General features: G+C 36.4%; 1 protein-coding gene across 1 annotated transcript in view; it reads left to right on the top strand.

Moving 5' to 3' along the window:
• The first annotated feature begins 1,127 nt into the window (after nucleotides 1-1,127).
• The window catches only part of LOC135218144 (uncharacterized), a 49,855-nt gene continuing 30,009 nt past the window's right edge, over nucleotides 1,128-20,973 (top strand). Inside the window, exons 1-3 of the mRNA XM_064254292.1 lie at nucleotides 1,128-1,623; nucleotides 3,375-3,603; nucleotides 10,885-11,035. Of these exons, the coding sequence (XP_064110362.1) occupies nucleotides 1,312-1,623; nucleotides 3,375-3,603; nucleotides 10,885-11,035 (692 nt within the window). The 5' untranslated portion in view covers nucleotides 1,128-1,311. The remainder of the gene's footprint in view (nucleotides 1,624-3,374; nucleotides 3,604-10,884; nucleotides 11,036-20,973) is intronic.

Below are 20,973 nucleotides of genomic sequence, written 5' to 3'. Positions count from 1 at the left end.
TATATATATATATATATATATATATATATATATATATATATATATATATATGTGTGTGTGTGTGTGTGTGTGTGTGTGTGTGTCTGCCTCTTTTTGTCAACATTAATCCATTTCCCCCTAAAGGTTATGCTCCTCCCTTCCGCTGACCTCCCCCCCCCCTCCCCCCGAAAAGAGTGAGGTAAATATCACTGCTAAATTCACACTACAACTTCTTTATCAAAGGATGAACCCCTTGTGCAGAATAATTCCATAGCCCCAAGTTTTTCGCACTCCATGTATTTGTAGGTGTTTTGTTTGTTTTGTTTGTATGGTGTTTTTTACATTGCATGGACCCAGTGGTTATTCAGCAACTGGACGAATGACTTTACATGTCTTCCGAACACATCTCTCACACCTCAGTGGAATGCCCGAGAATCGAACTCGCGGCCACCGAGGTAGCAGGCCAAGACAATACCGATCACGCCACTAAGGCGCCTTTTTTTTCCATCTGAATATTACGTAAATCAGTAATCAAAATACCTCACGTTATTGAAAAAAAGATTCACTTGCAAATTTACTTTGCTAAACCATAAAACCCTGTATTTCGTTCTTAATCAAAACAAAGAGGTTTACTAAATTTAATTAAAGTGAGTTTTAAATACATCATAATCCAAAGGTAATTTGTGGTTTTAAAAAAATTAGGTTTTCATGTAAATGATCATCATAAGTGTTTGGCATAAAATGAAAAATGAAAGAAATAAATTATTATATGAAATATATGCAGAATTCTTTCGTAATTTTATTTAAGAGGATTACTCTGATCTGATGTCATACAGATAAAAATGTATTTAATGAATATAATGAAAATCTAAGCAAGAGTTCACTTCATTCCTTTTACAACACACTCTAAACACGAGGTAAAATCGGGCCTATTTAATATTTTGTTCGTTCTGACACAAACATTCTAATGAAAAGTAATTCAAAAACTACTTAGGATTTTGTTTAGGTATTCTGCAGCATCTCCAAGCGAATATTATCTGTTCTCATCTCGGCCGGGCCCCCCCCACCTCTCCCCTCCTAATCCTTACCGGAACCTAGATCCCTTTGCGGCTCGGTGAATTTCGTAGTTTAGTGTCGATCCAGCTAGCGTTGCGAGCGGAGGTGTCGTTGGGAGTTCCAGTGGGAGAGGCTGCCTATGCGCGCTATCGCGTCGTCGTATCCCAGGACTGACTTTTTTTTATTGAGAGAGAGTTCGCTAAGACGCGCCGACGATATCCAGAGATTTCCTGGAGAGAATACTTGAAACCACGAAAAGGAAATAATGTCGAAGTAATGATAAAATTCAACTTTATCTTACCAACTGTGGGTAGGGCACCCCTGCCCTTCTTTTGGGCATTATTGGCAACGTGGATCATACCGGAAAATTCATGGGCACAGGCACGAAAGACTTCGTCGACAGGCAGTTGCGTTCCCTGCAATTCCACCCTGAATGTTGACGAAGGGGAGCTACCTAGTGTTGGGTTCATCTGCCCAGAGAGTTTCCCCTCGTCCCTGCCCTCGCTGCCCTTCGAGTGCCTCGCCTTCTTCCCTCAGAACTACTCCCTGACCCTACACCTGCACGAGTTCTACCTGAGGAATGCGTCGGTGAGTTGGTAGGCTTTGTTTTGTACTGTTTATCCAATTAGAAATTTGCATTAGTAAGCGTTAGTAAGTTGGGAGTCTTAGCTTTGATATATATATATATATATATATATATATATATATATATATATATATATATATATATATATATATATATATATGACCGTCCGGTAAAATGTGAGAAAGATACTTTACACCATAATAGCTAGTACAAATGGTATAATGGCATGTAAACCATTAGCAAACACAGTTGCCTTTGCTTTTTCATGGTGCAGACGAAATTTACCTTTATCTATATCATTCTTGCAATGTATTTTTGATGAATACTTTTACGAAATTTCTTACCGAGGTAATTCGCGTAAATAGGTTGAGGGGTCACAATCTTCATGGCACTAACCTAAAGGATGCCACTTTCCATTGAAGAAGCGAAATTCGTAACTCTAGTCAGAAAGATGTTACACTGTATTACTCACGAAGATCGTGGCAGATGCAATTTAGTTCTGTGCAATTCTAGCACTACTTTTATTAATAATTTATCAGGAAAGTCCAGTGTAGGATATTGTTTTTATATGAAACTAAATTTCCTTTCTGGTACAAAGCATTAATAATTTCTCAGGAAAGTCCAGTGTAAGATATTGTTTTTATATGAAACTAAATTTCCTTTCTGGTACAAAGCATAACTCTTCGCCATTTTTTAAATTGTAGTAAATGGGATACTGATAATCTTGCTTCACAGTTTTCAGACAGAAAATTCTAATTTTTATTTTTATTATTATTATTTTTTTTTACTCTTGATGAGACTTGTCGGTGACTAAAAACAAATGGATCAGTTTTTATTTTTCTTTCGTACGTACCATAACACCGAAAATGCTGTTTTTCAATAGAAAATATTGGAATCAGTTTTTTTTAACATCAATATACCTTAGAAAAAATTGCAGCAAAGACAGACACGAAGCGCTAGTAATGAAAAGTCATTAACCAATAACTTCTATGGTTATTGAGAACGTTCTCAGAGATAATGTGCCTTTGATTGTCTTAACATAGTTTTCAGAAATTCCCTGAGAAATATAAACGATTGAAATGGAGTCGGACCAAAACGACAAATTTTCTTACCATAAAAAATTATTAATAAACAAAACATTACAAGAATAATATATGGATAAATTTTGTCTGCTTCATGCAACAGCAAATGCAACTGTCTTTCTAATGATTTTACAGTTATTATCATTCATACAAGATATTGTGATGCAAAGCATATTACTCACTGTTTACTGTATGGTAATATATACATATGTATAAACAGATATGTATATTATATATACGTATATGTATGTGTAAAACACACACACACACACACACACACACACACACATATATATATATATATATATATATATATATATATATATATATATAATATACACATATGGAAGTATATACACACGTTCATATATATATATATATATATATATATATATATATATATATATACATATATATATATATATATATATATATATATATATATTCCAATAGTGCAAAGCCGAAGAACTGTTTCTGTATTACTTTAGTATCAGATTACTTAACTTTACATTAAAGGAAACGTTTTAACATCACCCAACTGTTGGTTAAATTAGCTACATTTTGGTCACTGACCTCTGTATAAAAAAAAAACCTTATGCCCTGTTTTGCTGCTTCAACTGCTAATTCCCCTTTAATGAATTAGTATTCATTATCATCTCTGGCATTTGCAGGTATCTGTATGTACTATGATCTACTACGAGTACATGAAGCTTTTCGGGGCCAGTTCCAAACTGTCGTCCGAATTCTGCTGGGACCTGGAACCACACGAAAATAAGCGATGGTCCTTCGGACCGTTGGAAGCCCTCTACATCAACATCACGATACCCACTTCGAAGGTTGCCGAGGGCTCGCGAGGGTATTTCACGCATCTGGACTTTCATACAAGTGCCTTTGGACATGGTTAGTTTTTATCGAACGAAATCGTCTTCTTTATCATTCCTGCAAATTCAATTAGTTTTAGCTGTTTTTCTCTCACTGTGTGAATGAAGCTTCAGTTTTTACCGAAAGATAAAAACCTCTTTATAATTCCTGAAAATTTAATCAGCTTTAGCTGTTTCGTTCTCTATATCAATGAAGCGTCTGTAAACTTGGTAGGCGTGACGCCAGGTGACTGAAACGTTCATTCAGTTACTTAAGAAGGGCCATTTACATGGTGCAATGTTTTCGCTTACTTTTTCATTTATATTGAAAGTCACAGTCGTGATTGGCTTGGCAGGGGAATATCTAGTTGCGGTCACCTAAGTTTTCTTGTTTTTTACTAATATTTTTTATTTGAATTTGTATATATATATATATATATATATATATATATATATATATATATATATATATATATGAAGCCGAAGAAACAACAGATAAAGAGAGTAAAATAGGGGTTAATTTGTCCCAACACACACACACACACACCATACACACACATATATATATTATATATATATATAATAATAGAATATATATATATAATATCTATATATATATATTAAGTATATATACTATACATATATATATATATATACATATATATTATATATATACTATATATATACCTACATACATAGATATATATATATATATATCTATATATTATATATATATAATATTATAATATATACATATATATATTACATACATACATACATTATACTTAATATATCTTTTAAAGAATATATAATGTATATTATAGATATTACAATACATACAAACATACGAAGTAGTACTACCAGGAAAGGATATTAAATACAAGATATATCAGATCTACTCCTTCTATACAGACATCTCCAAACGACTGGCAAGGTACGTAACGGCAGAGATTTATATAACATGCCAGAGCGAGATCGCCCAGAATAGAAACTTGCAAATGCTAGAAATATATGAAAATGAAAAGCATCACAAAGGCGTTCGCAGAAGCGCGAAACTACTCTTACGGTTTATTATTTCATTATTTTTTTTTATGGAAAGATGAACCTCTCTTGAAAAGACAAGACTCTCTGCAAACGGTTGGCTCATCTCTTTATGAAAGTGTAAAGTGAAGTCAGACAGCTATGGAAACGTAATATATGTGGAAATGAAATCCATTGACAACAAAGCCAGACTTGAACGCGTCTAAATTTGGACTGGAATTGAATCATTGAAAAATAGGTCTTGTGATGCTGCCCTTTGCTATGCCATACATCCGGGTATTCATGGCCTCACCACATAATACCTAAAGATAGTACAGTTATGCAAATGCTACTGCTTCTTGATTAAGGTGTTGAATTGGGATATTTAGAGTTAAAATCTCAAAGAAAAGATATTATATATAGAATATATATATCTATATATATAGATACTAGATATATATTCCTCTTCAGAATGGCAAGGTACTCTCTCTCTCTCTCTCTCTCTGACTTGTTTTGATAACAAGAAAGATAAAAATCCATAAAAAATGGAGGACGTGAATATAAGGATGAAATGTCAGCGCACCATTTCGTTCCTGTTTCTAAGTGTTGCTTTTGACTGAGCTGGCCTTTTGCCAGCTCGGGCTCTTGCTCATAGAGCAGCCCGTAAAGTTTCTAAGTGTTTGCTGGCATACGTCAATGTGTGTGAATATTCTATTCATTGGCTACTGCTAAATGAGGCTTAGATAATGTCTTGTGTAAATTAAGATGATAAAGATCGGAAATTTCACCAAAAAAAATGGAATTATGAAGGCCAAAAAAACGGAGCCACCTAAATTTATACTCGTAATCATGATGATGCTAAAGAAACTTTGCAATTGCAGACACTAAGGTGTTTGTGTGGTTATTGTAATTTATTAAGGGCGTCATTTTAATTTTGTATAGTCATTTCATTCAGCGATTTGTTCAACTATGATTCCCTAGTATTATTGTTTTAAAAATATTACTAAGGATTTCTGTCTGATACAGGGGGGGTTGGGGGGCAACATTTGGAGGAGTGGGGAGGGGATTGTCACTGGGTTAACTGACTGGGTGACACAAACCCAGTTTAGTCTCTCTCTCTCCACACACACATAAACACACACACACACATGTTTTGTAATTATTGACTTCCCTCCTATCTATCCTCGAAACCCCTTTCCTTTCTCCTTTTTTCCCCTTTAAATCTAGGAGGGAATTTTACTCATAGATGCAAGGGGGGCCGGGGGGCATATTCCCGAAGTGCACTCAACGTTCGGCCAGACTCCGCCCCTATGCTCACTGTGGGCGGAGATATTTCACTCCTAGCAGACAACGCATTTCGCTCCCCCATACTGCCCTCTCCATTGTTCACCCAGTCATTAGCTTATTTTGTTATGTTTTTATTATTTTTATGTTATGTAAACATGAAATTGTGATATATATCCATATTTTACGATAGCAATATGCATATTTTATTATGTAAATTGATCTATTCATAAATTTATTTTAATATGATGCTAGCCAAAGTTTGTTTAGCGAAAGTGAAAGTTTGTTTACATTAGGCTGTGAATGGTTGCCATGACAATTACACAAATATATCGCATTTCATCGTAAATGAAGCTCAAAATGTGGCAGTTGATGGTGTTTCCAGATATTATTATATATATTTACTTAATCAATATGAATAATAGTCAAATGACTTGCACATTCAAGAGGAAAGGAGCTTCGTTTCCTAAACCCGAAGTTTTGTTTACATTCGTCAGCTGACGTGTGGGGTAACTTTTTTTCTTTTACTATATACGAGAGGAATTTGTAAATAAACTTAAGTTTTTCAATAGAGTAAACCACATTTAGTAATAAACCACAATATTTAATTTACTATTGTCATAAATACTTTATGTTGTCTTGTTTTCATCAGTCAGCTGACTGCCCTTTTAATTTTCCTCTTTACTCTGGGTGTAGCCTAACCTTAGGAATTATTTTTTGCTTTTCTTTTGTGAGGGCATACAAATTGAAAATTCAGTCAAAAAAGGGAAATAGGAATTGACCAGCCCTGTGTTCATGTAGAATATAGTATGTATATGGGGGGAGGGGGCATGGGAGTTGAAAGTTTCATCAAGTTTGCTCAACAAATCCTTACAAAAGAAAGAGCAAAAGATGGTACCAATCCATTTGGCACATAATAGTTAATGCTGCATTTGCAGACTGAAAATCCCACTTATCCACTAATATGCTGGATCGCAAAAAATCATGGAAAAATGATTGACGCAGGGTTAGGCTATAAAGGGAGCAAAACTCAATGTAGGTTAACTGAAAGGCATTTTCCAGCACAGTATCTTGACAAATGTTACAAGCCCCAATGTATTGTATGCTCTTTTTTGCCAAAGAATTGCTTAAAGAAAGATAATGGTGAATGTAAGAGAAAGCAATCCTATTTTTGTTATTAATGTTTTGAAAAGCCACCTCTTTGTATGGCTTGAGACATCATACTACTATCAAGTGCACTGAAGAGGGCAGGCGGTGCCAATGTGGAAAATAAATGTGTGAGGCATTGATTAATTGGGTAAAGGAATGTTGGTGAAATTATTAAAGTCATATATGAAAAGAAATTTTTTTATTTTTCTCAATTTTTACCCTTGCATACACTTCTGTAGTATTATTCTAGTTGCACATGTCAAAAATGTACAGGCTCAACCTTCCTTTTTTAGATAGTACGCTTCAGAAAAATTCTTTTCACTTCATGATACAATGACCTAAGTTCAATACTTAGTTTGTGTTCCTTCATTTTTGCTTTCAGATATATTCACTTCTAAAGGGTGGCAACCTTGCTTAACTTGGAGTTCTTCCTTGTTGTCAGTCTGTTATAACTTTCTAGTCCATACATGCTTTACCTGTTGTTACAACCTGCTCATCACTTTCTGTCATCTACACTGCAGTACAATGTTGCATAAATGAACGAACTTTTTATGTACATCAAACATGGACATGATGGAGTTTAAACAAATAAATGTCTATACTGTGAAAATATCTTACATCACCTCTATTGCTAAATAATACTAATGATAATATTAAGCTGCGAGATCAGTTGTCTTACTTGCTGCAGACTTATAGTAAAAGGACAAGTGGGAGGGCTCTTAAGTGCCAGAATACATACATACTAGACAAAAAAAATATAATGTAAGAAAAATGAACCCACTTTCAACATTATTACAATAAATGTCTGTAGATAATAATTATATAAGCAGCTTGCTACGCACATGGATGCTAGTAAGTGACACATACACGAGTCACAGTAAATAGAAAATATAATCTGAAGATCACAGAATGATAGTGAGAAGTGCAAACGAAGTTCTAGCAAATATAAAGGTACTTTTCACAGTGGATGAAGAAATGGTGAAAGGAATGATACTATCTTTCAGAAGACCAACTCTGGAGTAGGCAACAGTGGTATGGAGATCTCATTCAAAAAGAAGCATAAATATAGAACTAAAGAAAGTACAAAGAGCAGTTACAAGATGGGTACCACAGCTCAGAAATATGAACTATGAAGATACACTAGCAAAGATAGGACACAAGGCTTAACACTTCACTAATGTTGATGGCTTTTGGCATTTTGCTGGTTCAGCACAACACTGAGTGCCAAGTTTCTCTTACGTTTAGCTGCTTTTACGAGCAAATCGAGCAAATCAGACTTTCCTTTTCTGCCCTTTCCAATTGAGGCAACTCCTCTTGGCATGCCAACTGGGCGTCTAGCAACTGATGTTGGTTGACAAGGTATTTTACACCTGCCAGCTCCAGACAATTTAAATGATGCTCCATAAGAACGTAAGGAGCTATTTAGATTGTTGGTCGACTTTAATACCTTTCATTTCTTCATGAAAAAGCTTACACTATTGCAAGAAGTTTTGCCTCCCAGTAGCTCCTCGTTGGACGTGCGGTTTTCGCGTTCGGCTACCAATCCGGTGGTCCGAAGTTCGATTCTCTGCAATTGGGAATCAGAGGAATTTATTTCTGGTGATAGAAATCCATTTCTTGATATAATGGGGTTCGGATCCCACAATAAACTGTAGGTTCCATTGCTAGGTGACCAATTGGTTCCTAGCCACGTAAAAATATCTAATCCTTCGGGCCAGCCCTAGGAGAGCTGTTATTCAGCTCAGTGGTCTGGTAAAACTAAGATATACTTAACTGTTTTGTCTCCCAGTGTATGCAGTGTGTCAGAAAAAACTTCTGCTGCTGCTGCAAAATGGTCATTAGGCGGTGGTTCATTTTTAACCGAGCTATCAAGTGGATCAATAGCCTCACTGGCCACCTCATTTTCTAGAGATATTGACACAGCTTCCACCTTTATGAAAGGAACAGCGCAAATATGCTACTAGAACCATCATGCACGTCATGGAATATTATAATTTCATCTGAAAAAAATTCTACTGGTAGCAATTTTTCTGTTCCCTTCTTAGCCACTCTTGCTGACCAGTGTCGAATTTTTTATGTATTATCCAGCACCTGAGGTAGATTCATTACAGCAGTCTCACCACAAGCAATTTGGTGCTTCCAGACACTGCCAGTATTGCCAATCATACAATCACACATGCCAATGGCGAGATCTACATTATAATATATATCCTTTTCAGTGTCACTCACTACAATAAATCGAAATTCATCAATTCTGGTAACATGTTCTGGGGGATGGTGACCTTGTTTTTTGTTTTTTCTTCGGCATAAGGCCACATCATAAATTATGCACACTTCATCTCATGTTCAGCAGTATTTTTTATCTGATTTTCCAGTACTTCCAATACATATTCAGTGTAGACATTACTCAAAAGCTAAATATTTATGAAAAAAAAAGGTATAAATGCGTAGTACCCAGTAAAAGTTCTTGTGTCGCTTGCCTGCATGTATGCACTGCAGTCTCTTATGGTAAAGGAATCTCTTTGGTGCGTATTTACTCTTATAGACGAAGCTCACGTAATTTCTCTTAAAATAAGTGTCCTTCAATTTCATCGCCTCCTCTTCGGCTTTAGTATTTGTTCTTATTGCCAGCGTGTCTGTCGTGTCTTCCAGGATAATGTTATCGAATCCTTCATCCACAAAATCGAGGATCTCATTGTTGCCATGCTACTTGGAACCAGAACCAACACAGTCACCACGTGCAAGATCTTTGTGGTAGGGTTGAAAGAAACTTGAAAATTGGAATTCCCTGTCCCTCCCCATCTCTGCTTTTATTTTGGCTTGATGATGATGTTAGTAGGACTCGGAGGAGTGTGCCTTTGCATCGCCACCTCCTTTCTGATTATTTTAGACAATTTTAGATAATTTCCACAGAAAAATTATAATCAAGCAATAAAAGTTATATAAATACAAATATTATTCGTATATGAAACAACACACCACATTATTATGATCAATTCGTGTAACTGTCATGAGCATGACAACCATTCAGGTTCTAATGTAAAAACATGCATTTTCTCTAAACGAACTTTGGCTAGCATGATATTACGATGAATCTGTGAATAATATTGATTTATATAGCAAAATATGTATACGTGCTAATCATAAATTGGATATAACGAAAATTTCATGTTGGCATAACATAAAAATAAAGTTAACAAAATTAGCGAACATCTGGGAGAAGAATGAACGTCATAGCGAGTGAGCAGTACGTAAAAACGGCAACAGATGGCAACATGTAGAAGCCTAATGCGTCGTCTGCAAAAGAAGCCTATAAAGCAAGAAGTTTCTTATGTAATAGCGAGTAAAGTGGTTCTCAGCAGCGAAAGTTTATTGAATCTAAGTGGAAGCAAAACAGCCAAGAAAATGTTATATTCCTTGTTTAAATATATCAGCTTAAATTGTGAAGAACACTGCGTTTGTTTGTGCAGATGCTGAGCTTTGACTGCGCAGGACAGCCAACCACCACCAGATTCATACGATTTCATGTTTACATAACAAAGGAATAATAAACACATAAAGAAATAAGCTAATGACTGGGAGAAGAATGAAGTGGGCAGTATTGCGGAGCGAAATGCGGAATGCGTCGTCTGTAAGGAAAGTGAGATATCTCCGCCCACAGTGGATATAGGGGCGGAGTCTGGCCGAGTCTGGCCGAACGTTGAGTGCACTTCGGGAATATGCGGCCCGTGGGCCGGGGGGGGGGGGGGGGGTGCGTGATAGAAAGGACCAAGTCTTATAGGGGGGGGGGTGCCTAGTAATAAAAAGGTTAAGAACCACTGTCTTAAACCAAAATTATTAGAGCTGATACAATGACCTCGTTCCGCAGAAGCATACCGGCACCGCCAAGGATTCAACTTCACCTACGAGATCAGGCGGAACCACAGCGGCGTCGCCGAGGCCGTGGAAGGCCTCTCGTTCGCCCACCTGACCGACTGCAGCTTCAACGGGATACCTGAGCTGCATAAACTCTCAAGGAGGTACGTGGCAGTTCAGAGAGCTTCAGCAGTTCTTCATGTTTTTCCTTCAGAGTACTAAGGGGGTTCTGGATGTTAAATTATTGCTTGGTTTCACCTTTTTTTTTTTTTTTTTTGTTTTTTTTTTTTTTTAGGGAAGAAATTGAACTTGGACGATCATTTTTCAAAGTTTGGCTTTCGTCTTCATTAGGCGTTTGAATATGTCTAGTGTCTGGCGTTACAGGCATACATTCTCTCGCTCTCTCTCTCTCTCTCTCACACAAACAGGCCAGAAACACATGAAATGCATGTAGAACTACATAAATCCTAGGTCTAATGCAATCCTGACCAAAAATGCTTTTTATACCAGTAGAGCTTACGCGCACAGAATACACATCAAATTTATTAGTTTTCTTATTTTCATTTCTATGATCAAGGAGAGAGAGAGAGAGAGAGAGAGAGAGAGAGAGAGAGAGAGGTTTTGTTAATCCATAATACATACCTTTCCTCGTTGTCAGAAGGAATACCCCTGGATCAGTCACAATATAAAAATAATACTTTCTTACATAACTAGTAAATCTAATCATTGCCGCGATTCTGATAGAAGCCTCATTAGGGGAAATTAGCCTTTTGAAAAATAATAAATCCCAGTTAACTAGGGACTCCAGATCCATTACCCAGTGAGAGCAATTACAGAGACTATCTGTCACTCGATCTACGCTAATAGATATAAAAGCGGATAGAAAACTAGATAGATAGAAGGATCGATAGACAAGCCTGGTGATCTTTACGTCGTCGCTTCCGGGAACGCTGTCTATTGCTTTATTGATCATGATTCCTGCGTAATACCATTTGCGTATAAAAAGGCCCAGACCTTATTCTAAAAGAATGACCAGCTTAGACAACCATACACGTGATGCGTAAAGCATTATCCTGAATATTAGTTACCGAACCTGTTGAAAGAAAGGTATAATGAATAGTTTATTGCAGGCTAGAAAACAGGTCAAGGTATTAATTTTTTAGGCGGTCCGGTCCCGTTGAGAGCATGAAGGACAACAGGTGAGCGAAAAATGTGTCCTGTTCGGAAATTTGAGGAAGAAAGCGACGGCTATGAGATGTCAGACATATTACAGAATAAAAGGTCCCTAATATTCAAAACATACAAGGGTATAATTACGATATATTGAGGTAAATGAGTGCGTGCATAAGTGTCTTTAGTTGTTGATTAGCTGGCAAACCTTTTACGTAGGGATTAAATTAGCTAATATTGGACGCGCAATCTCGATATTAAGAAACCCGTTGATGAATTTCTCAACCATCACTAAAATTTCCTGAAGCCGTATTTTCGCCTCAGAGGCGTTGAATAGGAAGTGTGTGAATACACAAGGCGGCATCTCGTTAGGGTCTGATTATCGCGAAAACACCTGTCCTATTCACGACACTCGCTGGACATACACAAGACTCGATGTCACATTAGTCGAGTTCATTAGTCGCGAAAGATACTTGTGAAAGAAGCTATAAGCTCCAATCAATAAGCTAAGAGAAGACGCCGGTGCTTGCACACAAACACCGCTAATCATCGTGCTTGTTTTCACGCTTTTGCACACTTTTTTTTTTTTTTTTTTAGTATTGCGTATCGACATACCTGACTGAAGTTATTCGTTCGAATTGGAACTGAAAAATAGAATTTAAGCCAAATGTCATATTTCAGAAATCTATTATTAAATAATCACGAAAGTAACATAATACACTTGTCTAGGACCCACCTACACTCTCCTATCTGTGTACACTTTCTTGCCAAGAAGAAAAAAAAGAAAAAAGAAACGTATAGTTTCTTTGACCACCGCTCCCTTATTCCATTAACAGTAGATTTAATCATGTTTTGTGACAATACCACCATAAGGGACGGGAGATCTAACCTATAGGAAATCGTTTCTTCTTCAGGAAAACTTATAAGAGCAGAAAGAAAATTGAATAAACAGCAGTAACTTGAGGATCAATTGGCGTTCTAGCGTGTGATTTAGATTAGCTTATTCTTATTCAGATACGAATAATAGTATTGAGGGTATAATGGGCTAAGAAGGCCTGGGAGAGACTGAAAACGGAAATGGGATGAAATTTAGTAGTTTTTATGTTATGAATGATTGGAGGTTCTGTTTTCCAACAAATGTCTATCAGCATATACAGTTGGACTTCTCATGACAGCCAGAGAAACCAAATAGCTTAACGTAGCCCTCTAACAGAAAGAGTTAAGTATATCTTAGTGTTACCAGACCACTGAGCTGATAAACAGCTCTCCTAGGGCTGGCCCGAAGGATTAGATATTTTTACGTGGCTAGGAACCAATTGGTTATCTAGCAACGGAACCTACAGCTTATTGTGGGATCCGAACCACACTATATCGAGAAATGAATTTCTATCACCAGAAATAAATTTCTCTGATTCCGCGTTGGCCGAGCGGAGAATCGAACTTCGGACCACCGGATTGGCAGCCGAGGACGAAAACCACTCGTCTAGCGAGGAACGCCCTCTAACAGAAATACAGAGGTCCTCTGTATTTCTGTTAGAGGTGAAGATGATGGTGATGATAGTGAAAAGGTCAACAGAGCTACGACGATAAGGTCACAGCAAGGACAACAATGCTATCACTCATCATCATCCACTCTTGGCATCCCTTACGCCTTTTTCTCCCTCCAGCTTGTCTTTTGTTTCGCCACACTCCCACGAGACGTCGACGCAGGCAACAATTTATTACTCTTGGTTATTTCGCCTCCCGAGAGGTATTCCATTTTCTCTCGAGGGTTATAGATCATCCAGGACGATTAATTGATGTCTAAAAAAAAAAATAAAATAAAAATCGCTGCGAGCGGACTTCTTGATGCGCTCTCTGGGAGTAATTAATCCAGCCTGTCGTTAAGTGAGGGTCTCGTCTCCCCCCCTCCCCCACAACCCCCTCGGTCTCCGAGCAACAATAATGAACCTAAGCAAAAATAACAAGGGACACAACAGCAACTCCCCACAGTCACTTTGCTACGACTGGAAAGGAATAATACTGGAAAAATAGACGATGATGCAGCTGGTAAGAGGATGAAATTGAAAATGAAAAAGGGATAGGTAATCTCACTGACTTTAAATAAATAAAACTGACGTGGATAATGCCTCACATAAGGAATACAAAGATACATAGTACATATACATACATGAACACGCACGCGCAATATATGTATATATATATATATATATATATATATATATATATATATATTATATATATATATATATATAATATATATATATATATATATGATATATATATATATATATATATATATATAGATATATATATATATATATATGTATATATAACACACACACACACACACACACACACACACATATATATATATATATATATATATATATATATATATATATATATATATATATATATATATATATAATAAAAGGAGCCCTTGTAAACGCCAAAATATAGAGAGAAAATACTATATTTCAGAGACTGCTGTCTCTCTCTTCAGGTAGATATATGATATATATATATATATATATATATATATATATATATATATATATATATCAGTTCTTGTAAAGTAATCTGTAGTAAGGCACATTTAGTATCTGACTCTTAAATGCGAGTGAACTATCACGCATTCTACAGTGGATTTTGCACTTAATTAATCTGTCGATACAAAGCGAGACATCCATCAGGTGTTTGTGGATATGACTGAACCTTCTTTATCATCGATTGCTAACCTGTCGCCTTTTATTAGGGAATTTAGCTTTGGCGATTTCTAAACCTCATACGCGTCTCCCGGCCTCGTGCATGTGAATGTACGCGCATGCGCGCCTCCGCGCGCTCGGGGTATGATAATGACCGACAGTGATTAATGGTGTCGTCATCAGCTTTGTTGTTATTGCGGGATGCTGCCTGATTCATTCTCCTCCTCATCCCCTTCCTCCTCCTCCTCCTCCTCCTCCTCCTCCTCCTAGTCCTCCCTCTCCCAGAGTGCCATTCTTTGGCACTATCCGTCACTGACTGGGGGGCGTTATTCATCACCTTCACTTAGCCCTTCACTCTCATTCATTTTCTAATTTCCGCTGCCTTCCTCTTTCATTCAAGACAAAGAATTTTTATTTATAATACCGGCCATTATTGTTATTTTTCTTTCTTTTTTAGGCAGTCATTTCTCCTAAGGCTCTTTCAATGTTAAATAATATTTCGTCGTTATTAAGGAAGATGGTTTTTTTTCGGAGGGGGGAGGGGGGCATTCGTACTCTGATTACGTCAAGAGACTGGAATCACCATTTCCAGGCATCGAAAAAACGAGCTGTTGTAAGGTTTCAGTAAACGAATATAATTATAATGAAGCGTAACGTTCTGGATTACAAAAATGGAAAAGATAAACAAACGAGTTCACACCAATAAGTAAGTAGAGAGAGAGAGAGAGAGAGAGAGAGAGAGAGAGAGAGAGAGAGAAGAGAAGAGGAGGAGGAGGAAACCTTTAAGTTAGAAATCTCACAAGGATACAATACCGCACTGAAGCAAACGAATGATAACGAAAAGTACTGAGTGAAAATATAAACACGATGTACCATATTTGGACACCAAATAGCAACATTGGACATTCCTGGCAAAATAAGTGTTACGAAGCGTCTTTACAAAAGAATAGCAGTTGTTTTTCCATTTCAAACCTTACTTCAAAGGAAAAGGGGGAAACCGCATTTCCACAAGGAGCGGAAGCTTCTACGAAAAGCAGAAACCCAAGGGGTGGGGGGGACCAGCCGTTGGTTAAAAACTCGCTGCTAAACAATGTAAGCCTGAAACAAGCACACAAAGGATTCGAATACTTACTTTTTATTGTTTCCCCCAGATAGGAATGATGATAACTTTATAGTTCGACCCCAAAGAAAATAGTATGAGATCAGAATAGTAAGGCTACATCTCTAAGAAGGTCTCATCACAATACTTCGATATAATTCATTATTTTGCTAACATTGACATCCTAGCTACCGATTAATATTGAATCACGTTACTGCATTTAAGGATAAAGCAATACTTAGCGTATATACGAGACAGCAATAAAATGATCAAGGGTAAATTTTATGTGTGAACTAAATCAAGTTGCTAAGAAACAGAACTATTTTTATGCAGCCGGAAGAATAATATCACGATAGACCTTATTAAAGCAATTTCGACAGGTAACTTTCTCTCACCCAAAAGTTCCAACATTTTTGTTTTCAATGTTCGAGTGACGACGATCTGTTTACAATCTTGTACTCCCCTCTAATGATATTTCCTCCTTACAGATGAGGGGAACTTGTAAAAGGCTTATTTTTTCTCTCCCTTGACAAACGTCAGTTTAGAATGTAGACTTTTACTTGTTTATTTACGTATTCACAAATATACACACACATACTATATACGTATACATATATACATATGCTTAAAAAATCACAGTAGATGCACGTGACTTCATTAAATAAGCAAATACCACGGGAAAATGATAGGCAGAAATCCAAGCGCTTTCGTCTTTACTAAGACATTGTCAAGGAACGTTTCCTTGACAATGTCGTAGTAAAGACGAAAGCGCTTGGATTTCTGCCTATCATTTTCCTGTGGTATTCGCTTATATATACTAACATACATACATACACACACACACATTATATATACAACACACACACACACACACACACACACACATATATATATATATATATATATATATATATATATATATATATATATATGTGTGTGTGTGTGTATATATATATATATATACACGAATATCAAGCTACAAAAGTCGTTGAATATACATTTCGCGCTACTACAGGAATGTTACCGTAGGGGAATTATCTGTGACGAATGGTTTGGTACCTGTGACTCGAACATTCGACAGTACGAAGCAACGACTTCCAGTCGACCTTTAAAACCATTCAGCTATGCAATATCTATGCTGAATTTTAAGAGATCAAATTAATACTAATAAAAAAAAATACCTACTTAGACTTTGACCCAACACTTTGCGATAAACTTCCATTAGGTACATTGAAGTAACTGAAAAACCAACCACGTTACATCAAAAATACTAAATAATTGGATACAGTTTTCAAAAAATGCGAAAGGGCGCCATCTTGATGACGTCATCGCAATTCTGCGCGACAGTCTGGCGCGCCACTGTGGCAATTCATTGTACGTAGTTCCCACAACATGAACAAGTATTCTCTCGTTTAAAAGTCTGCCAGGGAGGTGTTTAAGCAGAATCGGGGAGGTTAATTAAAATGACGATTAAAACAGCGTATGTGAAACTTGGTAGAGGAGGAGAAGAGAAGACAACAGAGGCAAACAAAAGGCGGGTGATGGATTCAATATGAGGCGAGAGAAATGGATCTGTCATCCGTTTGTTCGATAATGGCGTCGGAGACAAAGCGTTCCTTGGCTGGAGCTTGTTGGTTATTCATCATTCATCTCTCTCTCTCTCTCCTTTTGTCACATCACACACACACACACACACACTGACGTACACGCTAAAATACGAACCAACTGGAGTCTGTGAAGCATTCTTGTAAGTTCTAGTCAAATAGTATTATGTCTGATGTCACGGAGGTAATGCCAAGTAAAGTAAAGTACAATAGTTTATTTTGGTATCTCCTCATTTCGTGATATATCATATATATATATATATATATATATATATATATATATATATATATATATATATACACACACACAATCAAGTAACATGCCTGTGGAAACACTTCGGATGCTGTACAGATTGCAGATTCCAGAGATGTATAGCAGTATTGCACCAGCCCCAGTTTTTTTGCTATGTCCCTAGGTTAGTTTAAGTAAACATCTTCAATCTCAAGGGACCCCGTAATCTGGGTGTGGGAAACATAACGGCACTATTTTCAAGAAGATTCTATGGTTAGTTTTTAAGATATGGCGCCCCGCTTTTTTCAGGGAGGATTCAGGTGATGGGTTACAGTTTGGGAATACACACGTACGGGTTGCCTACGGTATTGTCAAGACAAGGGAGGGTTGCCATGGGGACATGAGCAACATTACAAACGCGGTCTTAAAAGAAGCTTTTATCCAGCTTGACTTTGAGGTGGTAGCGACAACACGGAATGTTATTAGAGAATCTAGCCAAGGGGTCTTGAGCATCCTGAGTTATCCTTCTAGGAAGCTGAACAGGATTTACTCAATCACTTTGACAGCCGCGGAGAGTCTTACATAAACTTGGGTTTTAAGTTTGATTAAAACTTAAGTGAAATAACCACTTTTTTTTTTCGCCATCCGTGGTAGAATGGCAGTGGATCTTTTCATAAACGTAGATATCACTAGTACCAACATGATGGCGTGAGAACATATCCTAGACTATCCGTGGTTGTTCAAGGATTTTGAAGAGGAGTAGCTCCTCTATACATTCTAATACATTTGTGAAGTGTATATCATTATACATACACACACATACAGACACACACACACACACACACACACATATATATATATATAGGTATATGAGTCACATCACATTACCGTGATTCATATACATACATCGAGCTACAAATGTCCTTTAATATCTAATTCGCTCTACCTCGGAATTAATATATTTTCATATACGCTAACCGTAGGGGAATTTTTTAGTAGACGAATTTCTTATCGACTGAAAAATGCCCCTTCGGTTAACATATAGGAAAATATATTAATTCCGAGGTAGAGCGAATTAGATATTAAAGGACATTTGTAGCTCGATGTGTAAGTGTGTTTATATGTATGGATGGAAGTATTTGCAAATGAGAATCCTGTGGCCATGAGTAGAACATGCAAAAGCACACCTATACTCTGTTTTTTTTTCCATCTGTCCATCCGCCTGTGGTGTTTGCGCATGGTAACACTGCGTCCCTGGCTTTAAATAATATCCTATTTCGAATATTAACGGTGTAATTCGTATACAGTAAATTATTAAAACACTTTTCAGTTGCAAATGTACACCCAGATATCCTTTTATTTACCTAAAACTTACACATACCATAACTAATTAAAGCCCGAGACGCAGTGTTACCATGCGCGACCACCACAGGCGGATGGACAGATGGAAAAAACAGAGTATAGGAGGGAGGACAAGGGAAAGAAAGCAGTTTCTTAGATAATAATGTCTTGGTTCACAGTAGATGGAAGATCAAGTTGGTTGGTGAATGTAATGGTGAGAGTCCAAGTGACTGGAGGTCTACCTGATCATTGCGTGGGGTTGAAACCAAATTTGAAATAGATGGGATTTCAAGTTGGAGACATAAAGATGAAAAGGTAGCTGTAAAATGATAATGAAGATGGAAATATGGGGACAATGGGTGAAAAATGGACGATGAAAGAAGCAAATAGTATTACATGTTTACCTCGATCTTCATAGAAGATTGACGGAAGGAAAAGTCTAGGACTAACCATGAAGGAAGTAATAAAAGCAATAGAATTTTGGAAATACAGAAATTTTGAGAGAAGTCACGAGTGTATACCGCATGAAAATGCGAAACAGTCATGGTACGAATCTTTTAATAATACACGACCATGCACATACGTACTCACGAACACAATATTATAACACATGATTGCTCTGGACCTCAAAATATGTCGCTAGCAAATCGTCCTTTTTCTGAAGAGTGCGCACCAGATTTAAAAAAAAAAGGGAAATGAAAAATTTTATTTTAATACCATATCTCACCCAAACTCGATTCGCTTTTTCTTCCTCCTCTTTATATGGACGATAAGAAAATTTATCTTAAATTCAGCTGCCGTGTGATAGATAAGTCGATAGATAGATAGATAGATGAAATAGCAAACCAAGTAGATTGAGTGACGGCTCGTTAACTCCAGTTACTAATGATGTTTGAAGGTCATTTGTACAGCAGAGAATCCATTTCTCATGAGAACGAGTCTTCGCGCGGGAATGGCATTGTTAAAAAAAAAAAAAAATTCTTCTGTGCGTTAATATTCATACATAAAATAAAGGTTTGTTTCGGATCCAACTGACTAAAATTTCTTAAAGAGTGAATATGGGACCGTCTCTGATGAGAGGATGAATGATTTTGTTGAAAAATGTACTGACCGTCTTCATATTTCAGTTAAGGAGAGGGTTTTCGTAATGAATAATTTTTGAGTCTTCGCCCCATGGCACGAATGGAATCCTGTAAATGATTGTGATGAAATATATTTTAAAAATGTTTGCGCTTTTATATCTGGGCATGTTGTTGCAAGACTAAATACATACAGACACACATATATATATATATATATATATATATATATATATATATATATATAATATATATTAATATATATACATATATGGTATAGATCAGGTAAGGACAGCATTTTGTACAATTTTATTGGGATATGTTTCGAACAGTACTATCACTCGTTATCAACCTAAAAAATTAAAATGAATGACATTATAATTCTTGTAATCAAATTCACAATAATGCAGCAAAATGACATGTAAAAAAAATAAGAGTTCGATAAAAGATGGCTAATGTTTAAAAAAAAAAACTTTAAAAATGGCTAATTGAAACAATTGACGTGAAAATAAATGATATATTATGTATGTATATATAATAGATATATATATATATAATATCTATATATATAACATATATATTATATTATATATATATATGTATGTAGTATGTATGTATGTATACACTAAGACCTAACATTCTTTTAAAAAATCACATCACACTGCATGTCATTTTCCATTTTCGTAACTAAGACTGTAGTACATAAACTTTAATGAGGACGACTTTTTTTTATTGAAAAGAACCATATAAATAAATAAACGGCTTCAGTACAATCCTCACCATTTCCTTTTTGAGCGGAGGTCTTTTCTGAGACAACAACACAGGTACAGTATATATTATCTTCTCGATCTCTAAAGATGTTCACTTGT

This window comes from Macrobrachium nipponense, chromosome 9, assembly GCF_015104395.2.
Source record: "Macrobrachium nipponense isolate FS-2020 chromosome 9, ASM1510439v2, whole genome shotgun sequence".
Taxonomy (NCBI): domain Eukaryota; kingdom Metazoa; phylum Arthropoda; class Malacostraca; order Decapoda; family Palaemonidae; genus Macrobrachium; species Macrobrachium nipponense.
Note: the sequence above shows the minus strand (reverse complement) of the source record. Positions and strands in the feature narration are given on the sequence as shown.